This window comes from Zosterops lateralis (genome assembly GCF_965231275.1).
Source record: "Zosterops lateralis genome assembly, chromosome: 13".
NCBI lineage: Eukaryota > Metazoa > Chordata > Aves > Passeriformes > Zosteropidae > Zosterops > Zosterops lateralis.
In genome coordinates, this window is record NC_139773.1 from 5313493 (window position 1) to 5339471 (window position 25979).

The following is a 25979-nucleotide window of genomic DNA, read 5'->3' on the forward strand; positions in this document are numbered from 1 at the left end:
ATCCAGTAAGGGGCAAAAAGAGACAGGGCCAGAGACAGAAGGGTCCAAGGTCCATCCTGGAGGCAGGGGTGACACAGCTCAGGCAGGGACAGGTGTGCACAAAGGGTGGAGATGTAAATTCCCACTGAAGCTGGTCAGGGCCACTAAAGGCCCCTTCAATACACTGGGCCCCCATAAATGTTGAATTTATGCTCAGCAATCTGGTGCCACAAGGCAATGCTTTTCTCTCTTTGGCAAGGTGTGCTTACAAGCAAGGTTTAATAATTTGTTTGTAATTCAACTATTAATATGTATGTATACATATTAATTAATATACATATACATTAATATGTATGTACGTATACACATTAAGATCTGGTCTTTGACTTACTGTGAGAAAAAGAAAATCCATGGGAATGTGAATAGAAGGCCACACTAAAGAAAGGAGTTGCCTTTCTGTTCACTAATATGGGAAATGTAATTAAAAGCAGAATTTGAAGTAGAAATTATACATACTTGCTCCCAGAAATAAACTGACAAAATTTGGCAATATTTATGCACGTGTCATCATTTAAAAAATGTGAATAGGATTTTTAAGTATCGGGCAATTTGTGAAAAATACCTTTGCTGTTTTTCCTTCAGCTCCTTGTGGGGACAATCTTTATGATGATGACGGTAAACGCCTCCCTCCGTGCATCCCAGGGGCCTGGCTCACTCCTGCTATTATGGCCTGTTACCTTTTGGTAGCAAATATCCTGTTGGTAAACCTGCTGATTGCTGTCTTCAAGTATGTAAACAATCATGCATCTTTGTCTTATTGTTGAGATAAAGTTTCTGTCCTGCAAGAACTGATTCTGCAAGGGTTTGTATTCAGTCTCAGAATGTCATTATTCCATGAATGTGACTGGAAAATACTGGCAGCAGGGTGTACCCTGGAGAAGAGTGAGGAAAGGTGGCTTTGAATTTGTCAGCGATTGTAGCAATGTATGAGAGAGAACCTGGCTCCTTCCAATTACCTCCTAATGGATAGTGACAGGCCTCAAGGTTGGTCTGGAAAGATGAGAAGTAGGATCCATGAAACCTGGCACACACCTGACAGAAACCCCTGCAGCCAGTGGCAGGCACAGCTCTGCAGGAGAACAGCAGAACAGAGCTCTGAACGTCAGACGCCTGAGGCATTTCCACTACATCATCTGGCTTTTTTTTTCTCTTGTTTTGTTTTCCATTTAGAAAAAGAAATAAGGGCCTTGCAGAGTCCTTTCATGACCCAAAAAAAATAGTCTGTAGTGCCTTAAACCAACAGGAAGGATGGCTATGTGTTGCCAAGGTCTGTGGCCAATCCAAGCAGCGTGCAGTATGCCATATCTCTATCTGGACTTATCTGGAGTAAACTTTAATAAATTTCTGCTGCTTGTTCTTCCTACCTGCACTTAAGTTGCATGTTTTTCCTCATGATGCAGGGATTAAAAAATAATAATAATTACTTGCTGGCAATACTTTCTGAACAGAGCACCTGAGAAAAGCAGGTGATCCGTATTTGTTGCCTTCAAACATGTCGTGATGGAGGGCTTGTGGGGTAGGTAGCTTCTGTCACAAATGCAAAAAATAGTACTTTGTGTGCCCAGAAATCTGCAGCTCACAAAGCCTGTCTTTCATTTGATGTATGTAGCTTAAAAGGTCATGAATTTAAAGTACTCAAATGCCAGTCACATAGCTGGGGAGAAGGGGAAGAATCTTACAATGGTAGCTATTATTGGCTGAAGGACCAAGGAATCAGCAGTTTGGGAAGTAGGTCATGCTGTTAACTCCTGCCATCCCAGCCTGCCTGCACAGGGTTGACATCTAGCTGGGGAATTCCTGCTTGTTATTTATCATGGATCATAGTTTCATATATACTTAACCTAAAGAAAGCAAAAGCTATGTGTATACAGGCATCCTTTGGTTTCAGAGAGATGTTTTAACTGATTTTATGAATGTAGATATTCTAAAGCACATGAAGTTAGGAAATAAGCGGACAGAAAATAGAAAAAGGAAGTTCCAGAGTATCATCACCATCGTAGAAGTGGAGTGAGCTGTCTGAAGATACTTGAAAATAGCTTGAAAAGCCTTTTCTAAGACAGAATATCAAGTCTGCTTTCTCTTAGTTGGTATTTCATAACTATTGTTGCCTCTGGATTGACTACTATCATTTCATACCAACTGAATTTCAAAATTAAACATCTTTAAAACACACCTTACTTCGCTGTAAAAATGATGAATCTTCCAAGAATAAATTCCTTTACAAGAATATGCACCATGTTTTCGAATCAGAAGTTTGAGGGAGTAAAGTTTGAATTTAGGACATTCTGTGAAAACTTGAAAAGTCTTCTATGTAGGTCAAGCTGATTAGCATATTAAAGGCAGACTATGTGAAGCTTCTGAGTTTAGCATACAAAATACTTTTCATGGATTTAATACTTTGTGTAGCATCAAATACTGGCGTGTGTTAAAAGAAATAGTTTTTAACCAAGCCCCAAAATACCAATTATGTGATGCATAAATTGTGTGAGTTTCTTTTCACTGGCACCTAAGGGATTTGTACAGTAGGAGCAAATGGTCTGAGAGGACTGTTCTGAGTGGTGCCTGAGGGATGCAGAGCACCTTCTGTTTGTTACCTTCAAAAGGAGTAGTGAAATCATGAGTTCAATTTAATCCTTAGTTCAGTAGCACCAACAGAGAGCTGAACCAAGCAAATCATGTGGCTCCATGAGGTTACTTAGCTGCTGCTTTTTTCAACATATGCTCAATGATAAGTGAGATTAGGGCCCTTGTAGAAACTGTTCCTATGTTTCCTTTCAGCAATACCTTCTTTGAGGTAAAATCAATATCCAACCAAGTGTGGAAGTTCCAGCGGTACCAGCTGATCATGACCTTCCATGACAGACCTGTCCTGCCCCCACCAATGATCATCTTCAGCCACATCTACATCATCATCAAGAGGATCTGCTGCCGCTGCAGGAAGGGCGATGGAGACCAGGACGAGCGTGACAGGGGCCTGAGTATGCAAGAAATCTTCTCTTAATTGAGCTCTGGGCACCATATTAGCAGAAAGCAGCAGCTTCCACAACACTGAACTGTTTTGTTCACCTTGACCATCAAGTGTATTTGCAGAAGACAGTATGGGCCAATATTTGTATCAAGTTAACAGCTCTTGGGCTCTGTGGGTGCCTGAGAATTTGCACCTCTCTGATGCTAATACCTCCTTTGACATGCTTTCTTAAAACAGTGAGATGATATCTACTCAGTCCAGGGCTTTACCAAGTTCTGGTGAAGCCCATATGTTGGGAGGGGCAAATAGGAATTTCAGAGGAAGGGATCACAAATGTTTCAAATGTCAGCTATAGTGTCAGCTCTGTGATATGAGCAATCTGTGACTGCCAGTATTCCCCTATCATTTAGAGATTTATCTGTCATTTCACAGGGAAACTGTGAGGATTCTTCTCCTAACATACTCTGTAACCGTTAATTAATATTTTCATTATATGCATCATGGAAATAGTCAGAGGCTCAAAACATCCCTCTATTTCTACATTTCACATGAAACATTTTTGCACAATAGGAAAAAAAAAAAAAAAAAAAAAAAAAAAAAAAAAAAAAAAAAAAGGAAAAAGGCAAATGAAACCCTCCTTCCAAATGCAAAGAGACAAATCCAGATAAAGGATGAATTGCTCCCCAAAAGCTTATATTCCTCTTGGATTTTTCTTATGTGATTAGAAATTTCTTAACATCTTATCCAAAGAATATCTATGAAGAGTCTCTTAAGTTTATCTGTTGCCTATAACTGGCATCCTTTTAAGAATAACACTTGAATGAAGGAACAGTCACACTGGCAGAGATTGCCCAGGTCTTTATCTTGTAAAATCTGGTCAGTTTGTTCAATGTACAGCTGTTAAACAGTGCCAAAGTCATTCAGAACATCAAGCCCCCCATGGATGGCCATGGAAACAGATGATGGTCATAATAAATTCCATTCCCTTCACAGCTCTGCCCATCCTTAGCTAAGTGCTCACTGCCTATTTTAAAAACTCATTTGTTCATTTAGTGCAGAAGTATAATCTGCAATATGTCCATATCCAAAATAAACTGCTAATTTGGATTTAAATTGTCATCCAGCAGTTCAGAAAAAGGAAACTCCTCTTTTGTTCTTCTCTTTTGCACAGAGTTATTTCTGAATGATGAAGAGCTAAAAAAACTGTATGAGTTTGAGGAGCAGTGTGTAGAAGAATACTTCCAGGAAAAAGAGGATGAGCAGCAGTCATCTAATGATGAACGCATCAGAGTTACCTCTGAAAGGTACCTATTGTAACAAAAACATCCACACCATTTGTCAGGAACAGTCTTTTTAATATCTTTTTTATGCACACAGTTGAGTTAAAATACAAAATATTTTGATCTTGAATAAAACTACCACTGACTCAGAAGCTGATCTGAGTCCCAAATAACTATCTGAGCAGGTGCATCTCACAAAAGAGCAAACTTCTTGTTACTCCTGCTATGTCACTAAATCTGCTGGTTTGGGTAGCTTTGTTATAAGAAAATCTTTGCTTATGATGAATTTTATACCTCTCATCCATCTGAGGATCACAGTTATGCTTTTTATTCATTTGAGAAAATTGCTGCTTGATGAGTTTCCAACAGTTCATCCAACCATGGGAAACATGTTGGAGCTTAATGACAAAAGCACTGAGGGTTCTTCCCTTGGACTTGTGGTTTGCATTAGGGTCTGGCACTCACAACTGCTGAATTTTAATCTCTGCTACAGATTCTCTTGCAGGCTTTGAACAAGGCATTTAGCTTTTCAGTATGAACTTCCCCATTTAAAAGATGGGGAATATTCACATGTAAATCATTATGCTTGTTCTGAGGACTAGGTAATGTTTGCACATTGCTGTGTAAGCACACAGTGCTAATGGCAGCAGCCTTTTTTACCAGGTCACTTGGCAGGACTGTTCCCAAAGGCTCTGCCTATTCTGTCAATAGATCTAAGTAAGTCAAGAGATGGGGTCTTTTGTCACTTCCTTGAAATGAAGAAAAATTCTCCCTGTAATGAAAACTATATGATTTTAAACACTCTTTCACCTTAATCTATCTCACAGTATTCTGTTGATGAAGTACACCACATACATATTTATCTATATATCTATATGTACCTTCATTTTAATATTTGTTATTAATTAGCTCTGTGAGCCATATAATTCTTCAATAGATAAACTTCTTTCTCTTGAGAGAGGCCTTGAACATCTTGCATTATTACATTTGAAATTTGAGAACAGAGAAGTAAATTAAACCTGCTACATATATTTGAGTAGTTTCTATCACACTGGTTATCCATGGCAATTTGTCAAAATCCTAGGTATTGTGGTAGAGAATAAAGAAGGGCTGATAAGCCTCACTGATTCACTATGGTCTCTGGCTACAAAGCAGATTTGCTTATTTCTCATGGCTCCTTGCTCCAGATGCTTTGTCATCTTTTGTGTACAGGAGCAAGAAAACATTAATTTAATTTCCAAAGTAGATTTACTAGTATATGATCCCTAGGCCACATCTCAATTAATTACTTTTATATGCATTTTTCTAGCACCATCACATTCATTATGATATAAATGATAAGAAGAAAATGGGAAAAAGTATTATTTTAATTGAACTAGACCACAGTTCCACTCCCTTCAGCTGATACAAAATAGAAAGGTATTTCAAGAGCTAAAGCAATCCCATCAACACCGGTATATGGTTCTCTTTCTACAGCTGCAGAACCTGTTTTACAACATGCTTGATGCTATTTTAAGTCACCCGGTGAGCATGTCATTAGAAAGTACTTTTCATGTAATTAATTTGATGCTTCACAGTGAAAGAGAACTGAGCACACAGTGGGTGGCACATGCAGAAATGTTAATAATAGTCTGTCCCTAAGGCCTCTCTTGCCATGAATATAAGGGCAAAGTTCAAATACCCCTCTAATATGTGTACAGAAAGCATAGATAACAAGAAAATGCTCATGCTTTTGTTGCCACACATAGGAAAAATGAACAAGGCATGATACACACCACAAAATTCTGCCTTAGGAAGAAATCAGGAGCTGGGTGCCTATAATGGGTCACTGCACCATTCTACAGGTTCTGTTCTCTGCTTCCTTTTTTACACTCCACAGAGTTGAAAATATGTCTATGAGGCTGGAAGAAGTGAACGAAAGAGAACATTTTATGAAAGCCTCTCTGCAGACAGTGGACCTGCGGCTGTCTCAGCTGGAGGAGCTCTCGGGGCGGATGGCGAACGCCCTGGAGAAGCTGGCGGGCATCGACAAGTCCGAGCTGACCTACACGCGCTCGCGGGCCTCCTCAGAGTGTGATGCTGCTTACCTCCTGAGGCAGAGCAGTGTCAACAGCTCTGATGGCTACAGCATGTACAGATACCACATCAGTGGGGATGAGCTCACCTATGATGACGGCACCACGCCCATGTCACCAGCCATGCGTAAAAAGGCCCACTCTATTGGTACCAAAGAAGATGGAGCAGACCCGAGGATGCTGGTTCCAGAACAGCAAACTGGGCTCCATTCCTCGAGTGCTAACGCAGTCACTACAGCAGATCACAGTAAATCCACATTAGACATTGCACAGAATGTTTCCAGAGCCCATTCTGGTTCAGGTGGTTTGGGGAGTGAAAAGCAGGGGGTGTTCAGTAGCGATGGAATGATTCCTCAAAGCGTAAACCAGATGAATGCTGTTACGAACAGTCAGTCAGTAGCAGGACCAGATTTTCAGAACACTCAGTTAAAAGTAGAACGTACCAAGTTAGAAGCAACCATCTCTTATCCCTTGGACAAATCCAAAGCAATGCGCTATTTTCCTCCTGAAACTTTCAGTGCTTGTCAAACCACTATGATGAAGTCAAGGAGCTTTATATTTGCACAAGGTGGAAAACTGGTTGGAGGAGTTAACAACTGGACCTCAGAGTATAGTACCATTATGGATCAGGTGTGCCCTTCTACAATTGAACAGTGGGCCACAGAGTGGAAATACGAAGTTGAGCAGCAGCTTTCTGAAGAGCGTCCTCCAGAATATCCCGGGTTGATCTCTGAAGCAGAAAGGCAAGCAGAGGAGAAGCAGTTGGACACAGATGATGATAGCAATGTTGGTGAAGCAGGTATGAGTGCCTCTTACACCTCTATGCCTGCCACTGTCAAGGCCGAGAAGGAGAATTTACTGTCAGTAAAGCCAGAAAGGACTTCTGGGTTCCCATCAGTACGCTCCAAGAGTTTGCACAGCCATTCCCGGAAAGCCAAGTCTGTGAAGGACAAATTAAATAGACCAGGACATGCCAGCAGTGTAACTAATTTGGTGGTAGCATTTGGCAGTGCAACAGAAGAACAGAAAACCAGCCAAGAAAATGCATCCACAGAAACTGAATGTTAAAGTGGCTTATGGCCCCTGTTTTACCAACAGTCGATAAAGCAGCATGACTAATTGAACAAATTAGCGATTTTAAAATTAATTTCTAAAGAAGAATTTTGAATATATATATTTCTTTTCTTTTAAACTTAATAGATACATGTTCTGTTCTTAAATAAATGCTTGCTTGGTTGGGTAAAAGGGAGATATTCTCTCAGGGGCAGATAAAAAGAAGGTACAGTCCACAGGTGCCGACTATATAGATCTTCCTTTGTTCCATTTCAGCCTCCCTCATAAGCTCATTTACTGACAAGCTCTTTATAAAAGCTCTTAGAGGAAGAGCAATATTGTAATGTGGTAATTTTATCAAACAATTTCTCAAACTGAACAAATTTTTAACCAGCCTGAGTTTTATCCTTACTTATGCAGCTGGTTTCTTTGTGGCCATGGTGTTTTCACATCAAAACAAAACTGTTGGAGGCAAGGAAAAGTTATGTAGTCCCCTCTTTCACTTCTGATTTCATGCATGCTGCTTAGCTACTCTTTCAGAATGGCATGACATAGCATTTTTCATCCACTAAAATAGGTCAGAGTGGCAAAATACAGTTGTGTTGGAAGAAATCTGACCTGGAAAGCCACGTGTAGACATAATCTGTCCTTGAACTTTAGTGGCATAATCTTGCTTTCAGGATCACATCTGTCCCCAGCCCAAAGCATGCTGACAGCCTTAAACTGTTGAAAAACAGGGATCATTGTTTCAAAATGTTTAGGGAGATTCTAAGAATATCAAGTACATGGAGATTTTAATAATAGAAATCCAAGATCTGCATTAGTGTTTTGTGTAAATGAAGATTACAACAGAAGTCCGTGTAGACTCAGAATAAGATTCTTACTTTTCTTAGATGCCTGCAAGGGAAACAAATCAAAACAGAACAGGAAAGGTGTTCTGATGAGGTGAGATCAAAATACAGTCGATCTTTGCTTGAAGCAAATCTACTGTGACAAATTCATCTTCCATTTTGCAATTTCATTTTAACACATGAAAAACAAGGATCAGTTTCTAGGGGTCCATCTAAACAAAATACAGATTTTCCAGATGAGAACAGAAATTCTGTATGTTTCTTGAGTAAATTTCAAAAACAAATGTCAAAGGAGGAAAAAAAGTCTCTACAGCAAAAGTGTTTTGAGGACTAAGCATGGAAATCAACATCTGTAGTTAGATGTATCCAAAGCACTTGTCTCCATGGCATTCTAAGTATTAGGTTTTGGTAATTTTCTTCATAATTGCAGGGTGTTATTTGCATCCTTCCACACTGTTAAATTCTAGGAACTTTGATTTCCCAAATACTCAGCACCTCTCTTTGCAGAGGGTGTTTATCACTGAGCAGACAATTCTGAAAATAAGTTAAAGATATGTTACTTGTTCACAGAATGCTGGTCAAAGGTTTATGCTTAACTCATTACCCATCAGGACTCATTCATACATGAATGAGAAAAGATGTGAAAAGATGTAATTTCTTTTTTCACTCACCATGAGCCCCACAAGTGCAGGTCTCAATGTCCTCCTTGACAGTGATGCTTACAGCATTTTGAGATGCAGAGATTGATGGAAGATTCTACAAATGCATTAATGGTATCTGATTTGTATTGTTTGCATTATGTTTTCATATTCCATCCATACATGTACCCTGAAGTACTGCTATCAAACTGAATGATGATGGAAAGTGCAGACATTTCACAAAGTTCAGTGATCTTTTCTTTTGGACTTTCTCTATCTTGGTTCTTACCAGCAGGTTTACTGGTTTCACTGCTGTTGGAACAGTGTTGACATTTTCCTTTTTATGTGGGCTTCTCTTTTCTTCAACTTTAGGGAACTTGACATTTTGTAAAAACAAAATGACATTTGAAATTGTTTCACTTCCATGTTTACTTCTGTGTTACCATTCTGTGCAACTACATAGCCATTGTGTATATGTGGTTAAAATAGCCTCCAGTTTGCCAATGCCTTTTTATTGTTTGCCTGCACATTCACCAGAAATGGATTCATTAACAAACACAAAGGGATGCAGCTTTTCAGCACTGTGCTAAACAAGCAGTATGCATTGTGGAATGGAATACAGCATGTTGCATACCTCTTGTTACATTGTCTTTATGAAATGTGTGTTAATCATGGTTTTGACCACTTAATTTTTTTAGCATTTACATTGAAAATTTATCTGATAGCATGTAGATTTCAAATTAAAATATTTTACCTTTGTATTTATATACTTCCATTGTGTAAAAATATTTATAAAGAAACACATGAAAAATATGGCAAATTAATTCAATATACAGTTTTTTCTCTATAATGTCAAAACACTTCACTAATCTGTTTCTTCTTATGCAGTGCATGGGCCAAACATTTTCTGAGCAAAGTTTCTTTCTTAACACTTGCCAGTAATTTTCCATAAAATTTTCTATACAGGGATGATTTAAAGAAGTTTGGATATTTTCTGTGCTCTCACACAGCATGAACTGAATGACAACCTCTCTGCCATTAACTGTGAAGTAACGACACTGGCTTTGGCAGAGTCATTTTAGACATACAGCCATTTTACTAAGATTTAAATATGGTTTTGTATGTGCATAGAAGACCGATAATAGATTTGGAGCTCACTAAGCAGAATAATGACCAACACATTTGCATGTCTGCCTCCGTGCTTCCTTGAATACTGGCTGAAAGGATGCAGGCAGAGAATTTGCATTTCTGAAGAGGCATGTTTAATACTGCTTTTCAGGAAGATGTGTCCCCCTTCACTGCTAAGCATGTGGTGACTTCACAGCAATGTCACAGTGAATTCCATTGCCATGATTTATTATGTGCTTGACCTGTGCTGGAGCAGGTCAAGCTGAAAGGGTGTGTGCTCTGGGGCTGTGTCTATGCAGAGATACTACTCCGAGGTAATTTAAATTTGTTCATCTTACAGTATCTTGCAATACAGACATTTCCCTTTCCCTCAAGGCAAATGTTTTCAACACAGTGACTAATTGCCATATTCACAAAGGCAGGTTCATGACCCTTGCACCTGATTCTATGGATTACCCCTTTTTACATTGCATCATTCAGGGACTAGCTTAACTTTGCCCTCACAAGCCTCTCCTGTTGCAGAGTCACTCTATCCATTTTAGAAGCTGGAGTTCGATACCTGAGAATCAAGAAAGTCCATTTTTCATATATTAATTACTAATTCATTAAAGTAGCCATTGAAACCTTCCAAGTATGGTTTCTCCACGCTGCTTATTTGGATGCTTTGCAAGGTTCTGTGCTTGACTATCATCTTTGGCAAAATATTTATCTGTTCTTCTAAACAAAAATAAAAAGAACACATTTGCAAGGCCTTGTCAGGAAACAGGAACATGAGGAAAGTGAATTACCAAGGATCATTAACAGGATCATTTCATTAGCTCTGCAAGATGAATAACAGGACTCTGCCCTGTTACAGGTGTTCTGGGCAGACATAAAGCCTGTGTGCTGCTGGAGCCCTTCGTGTGGAGCAGGTGAGTTTTCCAAATGACAGCAGGCCTTGGACATGGTGCTGGGGTCCCACAGATGCTTCTGCAGCACTGTCCTGTCCAGCAGATCACTTCTGCCTGAATTAGGGTTGCACTCAAAAGCTGTTGGGAGCCTTGGATGTAAAGTCAAGAATTTATTGTTAGTGTAACAAGTTTTAACAGTCTAATATATGAATTGTTATTAGTTTAGATCCATCTAATTAGAGAAGAGACAAGAAGAGAGAATAGAAAAGAATACTACCATGCTACTGATGGAAAAACAGAAAAACTACTATCTACCCCTTATTTTAATGTTTACTGACACCTGCTCTGATCCTCTGGGTCTAATGGTCAGTGGCTACAGTGAGGAGAGAGGACATACTGCCAGCTGTCAGCATCCCAGGTCCTTTGTAGGGTGAGCATGATGTTCATGTTGTTTCTTTGTCCTTATTTTTTGTTACTTTAGGGATATTTTTTATGTGAGCTACAAAGTTATATATTGTTTTTCATCACTAGCCTTTAAATCCTACAAATAAACCTGAATTTCCTCATCATTAGAAAAATTGCTTTCACAGCTAAACAAATGAGGGACAGCTCAGGGCAGGTTAAGGCGAGTTCAGACAAAGCAGTCCTGACAAGCCTCAGTCCTGAGGCCTTACAAAGTCAGCAGAAAGTCTGTGGCCTGTTACTAGCAGTGACAATTAGCCTCTGCTTGCTGGGTTATGAGGCTACATTAGCCCTAGGGATGTTTTCTTCTCACTGCAGCCATTGCAGATAACTATTCTACCACATGCAGCAGTCACCTATGCTGAAAATTCAGCTTCATTGTGGATTTTGATCCCCTGTTGTGATCTGGCATCAGACAGGAAGGCAAAAGCCATGTGAGGAGCTGGCTGATGTGACCATTTAAAGACCATTTCAAATGGTGCCAGGCACAGGGGTTTGTGGTAGTCATAAAACAGTACCTAGCACTACTCTGCATTGTAGGCTGACAAACCACAAGCCTTGGGAGAAGTGAGACAAAAACTACAGATTTTCTTAAAACTGCAATTTTATTTTGCTTTTTTCAACTTTTAGCCTTATCTGCAGAGTTAGATATGGCAAAGTGGTGCTTTATGGTTGATGCCCTCTATCTTTACAATGGATGTCTTCATAACAGGCTTTAAATTATTCTTTACAGATGTTCAGCTGAAATATTTAAGTGCTGGTATCCACCTAGTGCTTGGTATTGGAGTAATGAAAAAGAGGGTGCATAATTTCATTGCCTGCTCCTCTTTTGTCTCTGCAACATGAAACCCCCAATAAAACCAGAGTGCTTCATCCTGCATGACTCTAGATGTAAACATCTCCCTTTGCTTGCCCTAACTGGACTGCTCTGCTCAGCAACTATCACCTCAGCAAACCAACAGCCTTCAAAAAGGGCCATGGAAAAACATCAGAGTCTAGTTTAGAAGCACCAGTAATCCAATAGTCACTATCAAAATACCTGTTTGAAATAGTCCAAGCCAAGATAGAACACTGTGCCATGAACAGCACCCAGTAACTCCAGGCAAGTAATACCCACACAATGATTAACAAGGAAAGTACCCTTATGTGACTGTATAACAAAGTTCCATACCATTAAACCTCCGCACAAAGAACACAGCCTCCCCTTCTCAGTTGTGCCCTGCAAATCAGGCTTTTTTCCTGAGATACCTCAAGAAACTAAAACCTCTGCATAGCTTTTATGGCTTTTGTACATATTTGGCCAAGACTGTCAAAGTTGCTCTTTTATGTAAGTAAACACATTTTAAATATTATTCTCCTAGATCTTCATCAAGGACATTCAGGTATGACTGGGTTTTTTTATTAACTGCTTAATAAATTTAAGGCATTGTGTTTTTATTCTGTAAGAGGCAATACAGATGTGTAGGGCTGGCTCCCTCACAAGTCTCCAGTCAGAGTCCCACACTTCTGAGTACAGGCTGAGGCAAAAAGGGTGCACCAACTATTGAGTGAAAAACAGAGAGGAGTCCAGGTAAAGAAATAAACTGTACCACTTTCAGTGAAAAATAGAACTGACTTTCACCAGTGAATCCCTGACTTCACAGACCTGCTGCACATTTGCTATAGCTCTGGGCACATAGCTCAGCTGTGAAATCAGACAACACTTGTATCTTTTTGTCTTGAAGTTCAAACCAATAATTGAACCAGTCTTCAGAGAGCTATGAAAACATGTAAGTTGCCATAGAAATACAGGCCTGGAAGAGATCATCTGCACTAGGCAAGTTCAGCTATGTCAATAGCATCAGTGGCAGATGGTGGTCTAACCTGTTCTTGAACATGTCTAATAAAAGCCATTCTCTAATCTGCTGAGAGATCAAAAGGGACCATTGTGAAAATCTGTTCTGACTTAACCCCAGCCCTCATGCATTGCACAAGCCGAAGCACTTCCCCAGCCTCAGAGCTGCCTTGGGAGGTTGTACCAGAACTTTGGGTGCCTAATCTGAGTGTGCACTGAACACAGCAGGTTATGCACCCCAGCCATAGCTAACAGATAATTATCTGCACTGTCACAGGCAGTGGCGCTTTATGTAAAAAGAGCCCCAGGAGACAACCACACTGTTGGGGGTGATACCACTGGGAGAGAAGGCCAGGCTGCTTCTCAGAGAGAGTGGCCAGGTGAAAGGGTCCTGGTCAGGCTAGCACACAGGAGATACCACTGAATAACAAGGTAGAGGCAAGTAAAATAACTGTTGAGTAAAAAAAAAAAAAAATTAAATTATAACACCAGACATCTGCAGTCTTTCCAGTTCAGCTGGCTTTGTTGCATAGCTGTCTTCCCACTATGTTTTAAAGACTGCTCTCATAGAACAAAGGCATTCTCAAAAATCTCTGGCATAGCAGAACTGTTTGAAGAAAGTGAGCAAGTGAGGCAGAGCTGGGATGGCCAGAGATGGGCAGGCAGTTGAGTTCATTGCCAAAAAGGAGCCAGAGGATTTCCCTGTTTGCCCTTTTGCCTTGTCTGCCCTGCCTGCCTACCCTGCTCTACTTGCCTGTCCTGCTCTGCCTGTCTGCAAGTTGTGACAATTAACTTGCTTCTCCAAAGTACCCAATTCTGCCAAATCAGCCTTCTTCTCCTACTGGCATAAAACTGTTTCAGTGGAAACTTGTAACCAGTCCCAGTAACAATCTTCAAAAATCTTGTGAGAGCTTTTTTTAATTTTTTTTTTTTTTTTTTTTTATTTTGTTTGCTCTGTTTCAGAACAGCATTGCAATTTCAGTGTGTCGGTGCACACTGAAAATGTGCACTGGAAATGGAAATTTTTTGCCAGCTTGTGATCATCCTCTCATGAGTAAGATTGTTTTTGGAGCTACTCTTAAAAAGTCTCTGTGCTGATGCAGAAATGCTCTTTTAATTCTGATGTGGTGTAAAAAAATCATAATTTTTAATATCACTGGCAAATTAATTATGTGCAATTTCAAGTCTGGGCAATTTCTGCCTTCCTCACCCCCTCACTTTCTCTTGCCCCCTTTTTGAGTTAAATTCCCTTTCACTAGTGTTCTGAATATGAACAAAAACTTTAAAGAAGGATAAAGATAAGGGCTAGTCCTGCATTATTTCTCACTTATCAGACATCCAAAGGATTTAGGTTATGAAAGGGGATGAGAGGAGCTGTGGTTTGCTCTCACAGCACTCAGCTTTACACCATCAGCAGCATCTGCAGCACAGTGCACTCTCTAAAATGGACTGGGGCATGAGATCATGCCAGGCTGAATAATCCCACTTAGACAATGATGTTTGCAGAATAAAATAAAAGTGGTATATGTGAAAATAGAGGAAAAAGTGAAGGGCATTGTCTGCCAACAGCAATAAAATAGGACCTTTGTGCAAGGAGGTGCACTTGTTTTGAAAAATACACTTGGATTGGCTTTATCTTCTCTATCTGCAAGTCCAAGAGCAGGCTGCTCCCTCCTGGGCTGTTGAACAGCATTAGATGTATGCAGGTGAGCTGTCCTCAGTCTAGGCAGCTGCCAGTGAATTGTTTCCCCTCCTCACTGTTCAATCAAACATTTCTGCTGCAATCAGTGAGGCAACTTCTCTAAATTGTGGAATCCAGATTGTGCCCTAAAGTCTGTTCTTCCATTGAACACACACCCTCAGACTTCACAAAAAATCCCAGTGTCTATAATGCAATATAATATACTTTCTATTAATGAGAGAAGATCTTGAACTTGCAGCTGACGTTGAGTGCTGCATGTGTCATTTTGTGTCTAAAAATGTGTCCATTTTTCTGGAGTCTTCATCACTATGCTGTAGCAGGCCTTTACTACTGTTACACTGCACATGAGCTGTTCCTTTTTCATTACCAAAATCATGCTTTTTATTATGGTGAGGCTCCAAAACCCCAGCACTTTGTTTGTCAGGTCCTGGCCTTCAACTGTCACCCCTAAACCATGGTCCTTGCTGTGAACTCTGCTTGGCTCATAGCTGGAACCATGACTGTGGTGCACCAGCAGCCAGGGGCCAGCCCATCTCACCCTACTGAACACCTCAGACCTGGCTCCAGAATCTGGAGAGAGCTGCTGGTTTGACCCTGCTCCCTTGTGGCTGGATCATCAGGAGAACCCAGACTCTCCCCCTTCCTTCGATCTCACAGCTCACAGACCATGTATTCCTGATCTAGGGTTCTCTATTAAGGCACATTTCCACCCAAACTGTTGCTTTGTGTAGGAGGCATTTCCACTGTGGAGACCAAGTCCAGAGCAGTCATATAATCACCTGCAGTATGGACCTTTATGGGTGCCATAGGCCACTAAGCAAACATGAGCAGTTACTCAGTTTCCTACTTAAAAGAGATAAACAGGCAGTTTAGGTAGGTGCCTGTGTTATTTCCATGTCCTGGAGAAGCTGAGACGAACAACACACAAGTGCCCAGAAAGCTTAAAGAAAGTTACCCAGATGTTGGATCAACGTGCAGCCACCAGTCAGCTCCCAGGGCTGCCGAGGGAGAGGGTGGCTGCAGCAGCTGCCTGGGGCATCATCCCACTCTCACAGAATCACACACAGTATGCTGAGTTGGGAGGGACCCACACGGATCATGGCTCCAGCTCCTGGCCCTGCACAGAACCATCCCCAGAGTCACACCATGTGCTGGAGAGGGCTGCACACACCCCACAGCTCTAACACCTTGTGTAAAGGGTGACGGGGGAAGAACTCCACAGCAGTATGTGATTCACACAGTCACAGAATGTCAAGGGGTTGGGATGGAGCACATACATCATCCAGTCCAAACCCTGCCAGGGGCAGGGGCACCTTGCACTAGACCCGGCTGCTCTGGCCTTACAGAACCCGGCTGTGAACACTGCCGGCGATGGAGCAGCCGCGGCCTCCCCGGGCAGCCTGTGCCGGTGTCCCTGCACCCTCCCTCTCCACCATACTGGAGCTGGATTTTACCGCTGCCTCACGGAACACCCCGGGCTAGCAGCAACTCCTGCAGGGCCCCGAACGGGGCTTTCAGTCCCCAGGGGGCTCTGAGGCCAAACTGTGGCAAACCCTGAGCTTGGGCAGCCGGGCCCGCCCGCCGCAGGCCCCGCGTTTGGCCGTTCCGTGGGGCAGGCCCGGCCCGGGCAGGACCGGCCGGTGACCCGCCCCCGGCAGTGCGGCCGTGCCGGGGATGCGCGGTGCTGTGGGCTGGGCACTATCGCCACCGCGGGCCGGTCACCACCGTCACCCCGGGCCGGTCACCACCGTCACCCCGGGCCGGTCACTATCATTACCCCGGGCCGGCTACTGTCACCCTGGGCCGGCCGTCACCGCGGGCCGCGCCGCTTGTTCCCTCCGCGCCGCCGTACGCGGCCGCCCCCGCCCCTCACGGCCCGGCCCGGCCCGCCGGGGCCGCCGCCCGCCCAAGGAGCCGCTGGGCTGGGCCGGGCCGGGCCGGGGAGGCGGAGGGAGCCGCGGGGGCTCCATGCGGGGCGGCGGCGGCCCCAGCCCGGGCCTGCCCAGGCCGCTGGCTCCTCCCTTGGGGAAGGAGGGTGCGCCGGGGCCGCCCCCGCGGTGTGACGGGGAGCGCAGCCCGAGCGGCCGCGGGCGCCGGGCCTGAGCCGGCGGGTGTCGGCACCACCTCCGGGGCCCGGCCCGGCCCGCCCGCCCGTCGGCGGCCACAATGTTCTCCCTCAAGCAGCCCAAACCCACCTTCAAGTCGTACCTTCTGCCTCAGGTAACCGCCTTTTACTGCCATTACCGCCCTGCCCTGCCCTGCCTGCCCCGGGCCGTCCCTGTCCCCGGCCGAGGTGCCGCCCCGGGGCTGTGCTTGCTGGCCCGGGGCTGTGCCCGCTGTCCTGGGCGCTGTGCCCGCCCGCGGCGAGCAGCACCCGGTGCCCGCTGGCCCGGGGGAGGCGAGCAGCACCTGTGGAGAGGCTGCCGGGACCCCCAGCCCTCCGTGCCCCGGGAAACAAAAGCTGCGCAGCCGGTTCGGGGCAGCCCCTCGGCCTCGGGCCCCCGCGCCGCGCACGGACAGAGCCCGCTCTGCGCTCGGGGAGCGGGACTTCCATCGAAATGAAGCCTTGTGTTCATTAAAACCTCCCCGTGCGAGATTATTTTGGGAAGTTGTGAGTTATGCTTCAGGTGTTTGCTGGCAGCGCTGGGCGGGATGAGGAGAAAGCAGTGGGTGCGACTCTGCTGTGCCGATAATTCAGCTCTCACTTGTAGCCATCGCTTCACGTGTCTGAGGACATATCTATCAACAAATATATCTATCAACTATATATATATCACATATAGTACTGAGTGTGTTGAGAATCACCAGGATTTTTTGTGTCATCTGGATGTGCACTTGATAGAAAGTGATATTTATTTACTTTAGACAAGACAGGACCTCAACATGTTTGACATGTTGACTGATTTTTATCTTTTCACGGTTTCTTAGTAAAAGTGAGATGTCGATGTAACACAGTTCTGGATATTCCTAGTCCTGGGAAATGGTTATATTGCTGTCACTGTAGGAACCGTGGGTTATTTCACCAACAGTTCCAGGCTTTTTATAGAAGGTTTTAATTTTTAAGGTTTGAAACTGAAGTGCAAGTAGTCATATATGTGTTCTAGGCCTTGAAATCTTTCCTATGTTGGAAAGTTGTGCGTGTTAGAAGTTAGTAGAGAAGGGTCTTTTGGGTGTCTATATCTATAAAACTTGCTGAAGATCTCGAGCCATTATGAAAAGTCAAGCCAAACTGGGTTTTGTTCATCCTGTGACTTGTGATAGTTTGGGTTACCCAATTTGTTAAACATGAATATTTTAAATATTTTATTATTCTTTTGATACTAATCTAAATGCCCTCAAAATTGTTTAAAACTCTTGCTACAATTGGATTCTATCTCCTTAAGATGAACTTTTGAAGTTAAAACAACTTTCTCTTCTGTACAAGCAGATCAGGCTTGTGTCTGGCAGTAAAGTTCTGAGCCTTTGGTAAATTATCTTTTTGTTTTGTTTTTTTTTTTTTTTTCTTCAGGCTGATGACAATATAGCGTCAGAACCAAGGATTAAAAAACTGGAACCAGTACTTTTACCAGGTAGGTGTGAATCAGGAATTTGACAAATACCTCTGTTGGTCTTGGTTTTGTTATGTTTTAATCTTAGCATTGCTCATGGCAGGAGTATTGCTTTTGAGTAGGAAAAGGTAATATCTGTGTCTGTAGAAACTTACTCTAACCCACCTGAAACACTAAATAAATACATAGGCAGTTTTGCCTGTGTGGTGCTTTACTACATATAGAATAATGTCTTGGTTTTATTGTGAGTATTGGAAATTAAACCACTGTTAAGTGTTTTTACATTCTTGACACCTTTTGGAAGACTACTGGTAATTACACTTTGATCAGATAGTCAGATATTTATTTACCTGTGTGCAGAACCCAATACCAAAGCTTGTGTCAGAGTCTTCCTTTATTTTAGGAAAATAGTCATAGAATTTCCACTATCTGGGTATGATCAACTTCTGAATTGGAAAAGTTCTAATGCCATCTTTATTCATTTACTCTTATTGATTATGGTGCTGTTAGGTAAGGTTGGAATAAGTGTTTTCAGACCTCTACAGAATAATCTTTTTGGGGTATGTGTGAAATAAAGAGATGCTTTTTTTTACTGTTCATCATTACATATTTATAAATGCAGGGTATTAACCATGTCCATATTTTAAATAAGAAATAATCTCTGGTGAATGTCAGTTTGATCAATGAGGATTGCTAAAAGCCTTTTTTCAGATATGGAAGGAACAATCTACTGTTCTCAAGATTACTTTCATTGCCAACTGTACATCACAAATTTGGCTCACAGTTTCTAAGGATAATTTGGAGCTTAAAACAATGTCATACTACAGCTTTTTATTAGCATTCAGAATGTGTATTAAAAACCATGAATTTACACACACACTGATATAGATATAAACAACCCTTAAAAATTATTTCTGTCACTGCTTTACATGGGCCTGTTGCTAATTAATCACTACTAATTGATATGTGATATGGTCCAGTGAGGTGCCTAAGAGGCTGACATACTGTGGAAGAGGTTCAGCTGAAAGCGTAAATAAAAACTGCCTGACAGTCTTCATGAAACAAAAGAAGACGGCGTTTGCTTGAGACATAAGTATCTTAAAATACATTGCTGAGGTTGCTTGATATTTGGAATAGTTATATTTTTATGCTTGCAAAACTTCTGCTTACCACTTGGCATCTCAGTGATTATGTTGCAGTTGATATTCATCCAAGGCCTTTGACTCACAAGGAAGTGACTGCATGTTCTTCTCTGAGACATTCCACAGCAAATGCAAGGCAGTACGAGAGTGCTCTGCTCAAAATGTAGCATGTCTTGCCTTTGCTGCGGGACCTGGCCACCAGCAGTTACAAAAAGAAATTTCTGTGCAGCCACTTCCTGCAGTGTGGCTCATTATCTATTTGTGAAACTCCCAAATACTCTTAAAATGGTACGGACTGGGTTTGTTTTTCTCAACTGGCTTGTATTTATTCCCTCTTTGCATTATTTCGCTTGTCTGCACTCTCTTTGAAGTCAGCATTTCATGGCTTTTGGGACATTTGTAGTAAGTTGCCCCAAGTTATGTAGAAGCCACAGTATGATGTACCACAGACTTAAAATTTCTACCTCCATACCATTCTAAGGTATTATTTTGAATTATTTCACAATTAAATTCCCTACTCTGTATGGCCACAGAGTAGCTCTGACAAAATCTGTTCATTAGTCTGTATGAGAGTTGGGAGGGTGTTAAAAGTGACTTATTTAAAATTACTTAAATGCAACTCTTCCTGTTTGAAGTTAAGCACCAGCCTAAATGCATTTTTTTTGTTTCTGTCATCAGCTGTGCTGTAGAAAAGTGCATAAACAAGTACACATTGTACTGTTGGATAGACTGGCTTTTGGATTTGTCATAACCCAAGTTACTGGCCAAATTCCAACTCATTTAATTGTATTAAGGCTGACTTGCACTTCCTTGTAAATACAGTTTCAGCGTGGCATTCCTAATATCCTATCCTTAACAGTTGTGTGAAATGCTTTTGCTCTCAGGAACAGAGATAAACCTGAGTGGCTGAACTTTTGTTATGCTTTTTTAAGTAGTGGAGTTTTTAAGGAGTTCCTTTGTAATTAAGTTACATTAGGACAAGTGAGTACTGCCTTTAGTAATCTTCAAAACCTGCAAATGGTTGTATTAAGCTTTTGATTTCTAAAATTCTAGTTACTCTGAGGGGGTGGCCTGCTTACTAATTCCAAAGGAGCTAAATACCCTGCTGTCTAACTTGTATTTCTGTGGAGGTTAGGACAGGGAGTTACAGTCTAGGAAATAATACATCTGGTTAGAAAATGAAGTGGGTTTTACCAAAAAAAAAAAAAAAAAAAAAAAAAAAAAAAAAAAAAAAAAAAAATCATTGGAATCAACTTTCAACCTGTAGTTTGTTTTAAAAGTTTCCAGAGTCTACATCTCATCAGAATTTGGAGCAAAAACCTGTATTCTCATCAAACTGTATGTGCTGAGGAGGGTGTTTAGTGGAAAAAGGAACAAGTATCATTTAAAACAAGTAAAAACCTTGGTTGTAAGGGGCAACACTGATGCTGCAGTAGGGAAAAGCAAGTAATTTTCTAGAATTTGGTAAAGTTGCACTGCAAAACACATAATATAGGTTTGAGGTGAAGTTATAAAAATGTTTTGTTTTTCTTTCTGCAGCTCTGTTTTCCTAATGTTAGCTCTGTGAGACTTTCTGCAGAATTAGTTAAGAGTTGGCCTCTGTAACACTTTCACTTTTTTCCCCGTTGTTTGTTTGCATTGCTGGTTTTATAAGCATGTCAAAGAGGAAAATTACAGAAATAGCAGGTAGTCTTCCAGTGAGTCTGTTAAAATGCCTTGCCTGGCTGGTAGGAAATTAGTCTGTGTACCCTAAGGGAGTGCAGAGTTGTTAAACCTGAGGGTGTGTTTTGTTCTGGTGATCAGTTGTAGCCAATTTCCACAACTGTGTCTGTTGCCTTTCCAAGTCATCAACTTGAACATTCAAAAACCTGTCCAGCAGAAGTGGACTGTGACTGCAGAGTCACAGTCTCCATGATGTGAATGGCAAAGAAGTGTGGAAAAGTGCAATACAGGGATGGACAGTGGACCAGTCTGGTGTCTGTACTGGAACCAGTGCCACACTGTGGTTTGGGCAAGACCAGGCATTGAGATCCTCCCTGTTGCTCACACAGGCCATTCTGCAGCAGATTATGTAACCAGTGTGAGCAAAGGATTGTTCCTCCCAAGTCTTAATGCCCACTTGAATTAGTTAAATTGTTGCTCAGTATGCTGATTTGCTGGTGGATTAAGACAGTAGCTATTACCTGTAAGTTTTTACAAAAAGGCTAGAAATGGTTATAAAATTATAGACTAAACTGAATTAGAGTAGTATTTTTTTTTTAATCTTTAAGGCTCACTCATGCTAAGGCGAGTGAAAGGGGCAGTGGTGGTGAGGTGCTGTTGAACGCAGTTGTGCACAGTGTGTTGTGTCTGTGTGAGGTTCCCGAGTGACCTTAGAGCCTCCCGGTGCGGTGACAGCCGCGGTGGGGCCCAGCAGGGCTGGGCGGGGCCGGTGTCACCCCTCGCTGCCGGTGGCCGCGGGGACACCGAGGGACAGACAGGGGAGCGGGGCACGGGCAGCGCTCCCAGCTGCTCCCCTGCCCTCCCTGCTCCCTGCAGAGTGCGGCACCGGCATTTTCTCCTGCAGGAACCTCATGGGGACACCCCAGTGAGGAGTCCCAGGATACAAAATCAGTGCTGCCATGGTCAGTTCCTCTTGCTGGGTTTGTCTTACCTGAATTTATGCAGTTGCTTTCTGCAGCCCTGTAAATGTTTATCACCCACAGCTTCACATGGTAACGTGTTCCTCAGTTTAATTATATGCTGTTACAACTCCTTTTAATTGTTGTTTCTGAAATGGCCACCATCCAGTTCCTTTGGATAAATCCTAGTTCTTGTAGGACGCTGCAAACATCAAGCCATATTCCTCCATTTCATGCAAGTTGTGATTTTCAGACGTGTGTTATATGTCCACTTTGTTTTGCTTCCCTTTAGCTTAATTGTTTTAGTTGGTACTAAAAATAAAGTTTCCCATATTTGTAATCATCTTTTTGATTAATTCTGAACATTTCTTGGTTGTGCTGAGTTCCTGTTTTTCTCCTGAGGTGGAATTATGTATCATATTCAAGATTTTTGCCATTGGATATATTCGGCTTTTATTTAATAATGCTGATTGACTTTGACACCTGCTTTTTAAATTTTTGTTGCCTTTTTATATATATGTACCTTTAGAAAGGCAAGTGACTGTAGAAATATAACTTTGGGAAGTTTTTAAGACCGTATCATGAAAAGATTTAATCTTTTAGAAGAGACTGTTTCTCTCACAAGTCAGCTCGCAGCTTTTTGGGTTTTTTCTGCGATTCCTTGTTACATTGAGTCATGTGTTCCAGAGCAGCTGCAACACATCATGTGATAGAGAGGGGAATCCGCTGTTCACTGAGGCACCGAGTGCCCCAGGTACGTCCTTCTCTCCGTGCTCTGGACCCCCGCCCCTCCTCCTCGGCCCTGCGGTGTGCGGTTACCGGGCTGAGCACAGGCCGGGCCGGGCAGGGAGCGCTCGGGGCCGGGCAGGGCGGGCTGAGCGAGCCGGCCCGGGCTGATGAGGGTAATGAGTAACCCCGGGATCTGTCGGGTCTGCCCGGCTTGCCTGCCAGCAATCAGTTTGCCTTCATGCCTCCAAGGTAAACTGGGGTTATTTGGTTGCTACAAACGCTGTGCTGTCACCGTCGGTGCCTTTTCCTGTGGATATTTGTGGAATGAGGTGTTGATATCCAGGAAGGCATTGCCTGATCTGTTCAGGGTGTGCGTGTGCTGCTGGTGAGTAGCGACAGCCCCTCGGTGCTCAGAGCACCTGAGCAGAACTTGCCTGAGGGCAGCTCCTCGCTGCTCCAGAGCCCTCCGAGCTGTGCATTCTCATCTCCACAGCTGTGGAGTGCTCGCCGGGGCTCGCTCCCTCCTGTGCAGCCGAGTGAGACATCGTATTGCAGGGTTAGGGGGTTTGTTCCCTGCATCAAGTTTGTTACTTGAAACGGAAATGTGACTGTGAAAATTCATTTGTTTGTTTTTAAAATCAATATGTGATATTAAAAAGGAAGCAAAAAAACTTTGTAGCTGCAACTTGTTTTCAGGAGTCAGTGTCATACAAGAGCATGAAATTATTTTCAACGTTTAAGAATAGCCAGATTAGAATATCAGACTGGCAGTTTGGAAAATAATGCAATTCCCTAAAGCTTTTTTAAAGTGGATGTTTCAGGGGTTTTTTTTTTTTTGTTGTCTATACAAAGACTGCCAGAAGTTTTATATAAGTTACGAGAGTTTTGAATTTTGGATTTGAAATCTGAAACAGGTTTCTGCAAACTAGTTTTTCAGCATGCAAGAAGTTTAAAAATGAACCAAACATTTGACTTAGAGTTACAACTAGATGTCACTTACAGTAAGTATATACTAGATGCCCTTTTCTGTTACAGCTTTTTTGTTTGTTTGGCTCAAAATAAATTTTCAGGCGTGGTTTGGGTTCAGTTAACTGCTTGTTCTGTGTTTGGGTTTGATTTTTTTCAGGATTGGCAGGACATAAGTACAGCCAAGGCGGTCTGCACGCAGAATCTAAGTACCAGATACAATCTTAGAAGTAGATTTTACTGGATGGAGTAATTTTGTCCTGCCTTTTGTTATAAAAGGCATTTCTTAAAGCTTCTGACTAGTAATATATTTTAGTATTTGTAAACATCTGCAAAAATGATTTCCTATATGCAACTGATTAGCCATTATTGGCCAATATGAGAATAATTCCTTGAAGATAGAAGGATGACCATGTTTTAAAACTAAATGTTTTAATGTTTTTACATGTGCATTTTGCAAAAAAGTTACAAAGTTAATTGGTTTCTGCCTGCTCTGCCCCACGTGTGTTTAATGCCACAAGCCATTAAAATCCAGTAGATTCTGAATTGTCATCTATCCAAGCTACTGGGGGTTTTGTCTCTTGGCAATTATATTTTCTCCCAATGAAGGAAGTCTTCAGTGAACTGACTCCAAGCTAATTTCTAAACAAATGTTTCTGTATTAATTTATTCGTAAGCCAAACCTGTGTCATTTAACCAAGACTCAGTACTACATTAGAAGTTCAGCATCTGTAACTTGTATTGGTAACAGAGTTATAAAATAACAAGCTGAAAACCTCAGTCATCTCAAATTGTAACTGATTATATTGTTTAGGCAAAGTCAGGGTTTGGGAATCTGTAGTTTATGTAGCCAGACTTAAAAATATGCAAACACCAAACACAGTCCCTCCTCACTGGCTTGTCTGTTGCTCACATCACAGAACTCTGACCAAATCATTGCTAGAACTCTTTATTGGAGGGTTTCTGGTGATAAGAGTTTATTTTAATTTGGCCCACCTATACATACAGATGCCAACAGGAGCTCTTTATTATTCTGTTTTTCTCACACACAAGTGTATTCTTATTAACTACTTCATGTTCTTTGTGCAACCAAAAAACAAGGCCAGATCAGAGATAATTCAGCTGAAATTTGAACTGACAAAAAAGGAATAAAAAAAATCCATTTTCAACTGGATCAGTTCTCTAATGTGACTAACGAAGTCTGTCATAAATGGCAGTGCCAGCACAAGGCTTCGGTGGAAGTGAATGTTGAATATGGAACTGTTTCTATTTTAGCAGTAATTCAAGTTTGTGGGTTAAAGCAACTCTGTAAGCAGTTTTTTAATTTGCTGCCATACTTTGTTTTTGATCTGTTTAATAATGAGAGCTTTGCTCCTGATGGAAGTTCCATTCTTGCCATCTGAACTCCTGTTGTTGGGTGCCCACTCTACATTCCTGTGTCCTTCACTGTGTTTCTGAGATGTAGGGAAAGCTTTTGTGGAACATCCCATCCTAGTTCAGAGAAGCATTTATCTTCTCAGGTCCCAGCTGTGGGTTTATTTGGGTTTTTTGGGGGTTTTGTTTTGTTGTTGTTTTGGTTTTTTTCCCCACTGTTCATAAAGATTGGCCATTACTGGGCAAATACTGATTTTAGTCTTGATATTGGGAAACACAGAGACGATCTTTGAAGACTTACCAGGAAGCTTTTATTTTTTTCCTACTTTTTCCTTTACTGAGCGTTTAAAATTTATCTAAGCTCTTTTCTCTTAGCACACTAGAGAAGCTAAAATATTAATATATCATATTTTAATAACCATTTTCTACTAAGACTGGCAAAGCAAGGTCTTTTGGTGCTGTGCATTTATAGCACGCCACTCTCCAAGCAGTGGTCTGAATTGTTCTTTGGTAGAAATCTCAGGTTCTCCTATTAAAAATTAATGCAAATTGATTTTCAAACCCCAGTAATCACAGAATTGAGCTGTCTTTTTGGAACAACCTTGTAAGAGCTCATGAAAATCAGAAAATAGATGAAAAACAATTGCTTCATGAGCTTACAAATACTTTTTTTTCTTAA

General features: G+C 41.9%; 2 protein-coding genes across 4 annotated transcripts in view; both read left to right on the plus strand.

Annotated features, from left to right (window-relative positions):
- The window catches only part of TRPM1 (transient receptor potential cation channel subfamily M member 1), a 74719-nt gene extending 66991 nt beyond the window's left edge, over positions 1-7728 (plus strand). The window contains exons 24-27 of the mRNA XM_083871237.1: positions 622-766; positions 2818-3017; positions 4179-4311; positions 6167-7728. Of these exons, the coding sequence (XP_083727363.1) occupies positions 622-766; positions 2818-3017; positions 4179-4311; positions 6167-7430 (1742 nt within the window). The 3' untranslated portion in view covers positions 7431-7728. The remainder of the gene's footprint in view (positions 1-621; positions 767-2817; positions 3018-4178; positions 4312-6166) is intronic.
- Positions 7729-17038: 9310 nt separating this feature from the next.
- MTMR10 (myotubularin related protein 10) overlaps positions 17039-25979 on the plus strand; it is a 36282-nt gene continuing 27341 nt past the window's right edge. The window contains exons 1-2 of one of the 3 annotated variants that reach the window (XM_083871238.1): positions 17039-17140; positions 18429-18489. In XM_083871238.1, coding sequence (XP_083727364.1) covers positions 17087-17140; positions 18429-18489 — 115 coding nt within the window. In that variant the 5' untranslated portion in view covers positions 17039-17086. Of the gene's footprint in view, positions 17141-18428; positions 18490-23098; positions 23346-25979 lie in introns of those variants that run through there. The other 2 variants (XM_083871239.1, XM_083871240.1) reach the window with 2 other exon arrangements.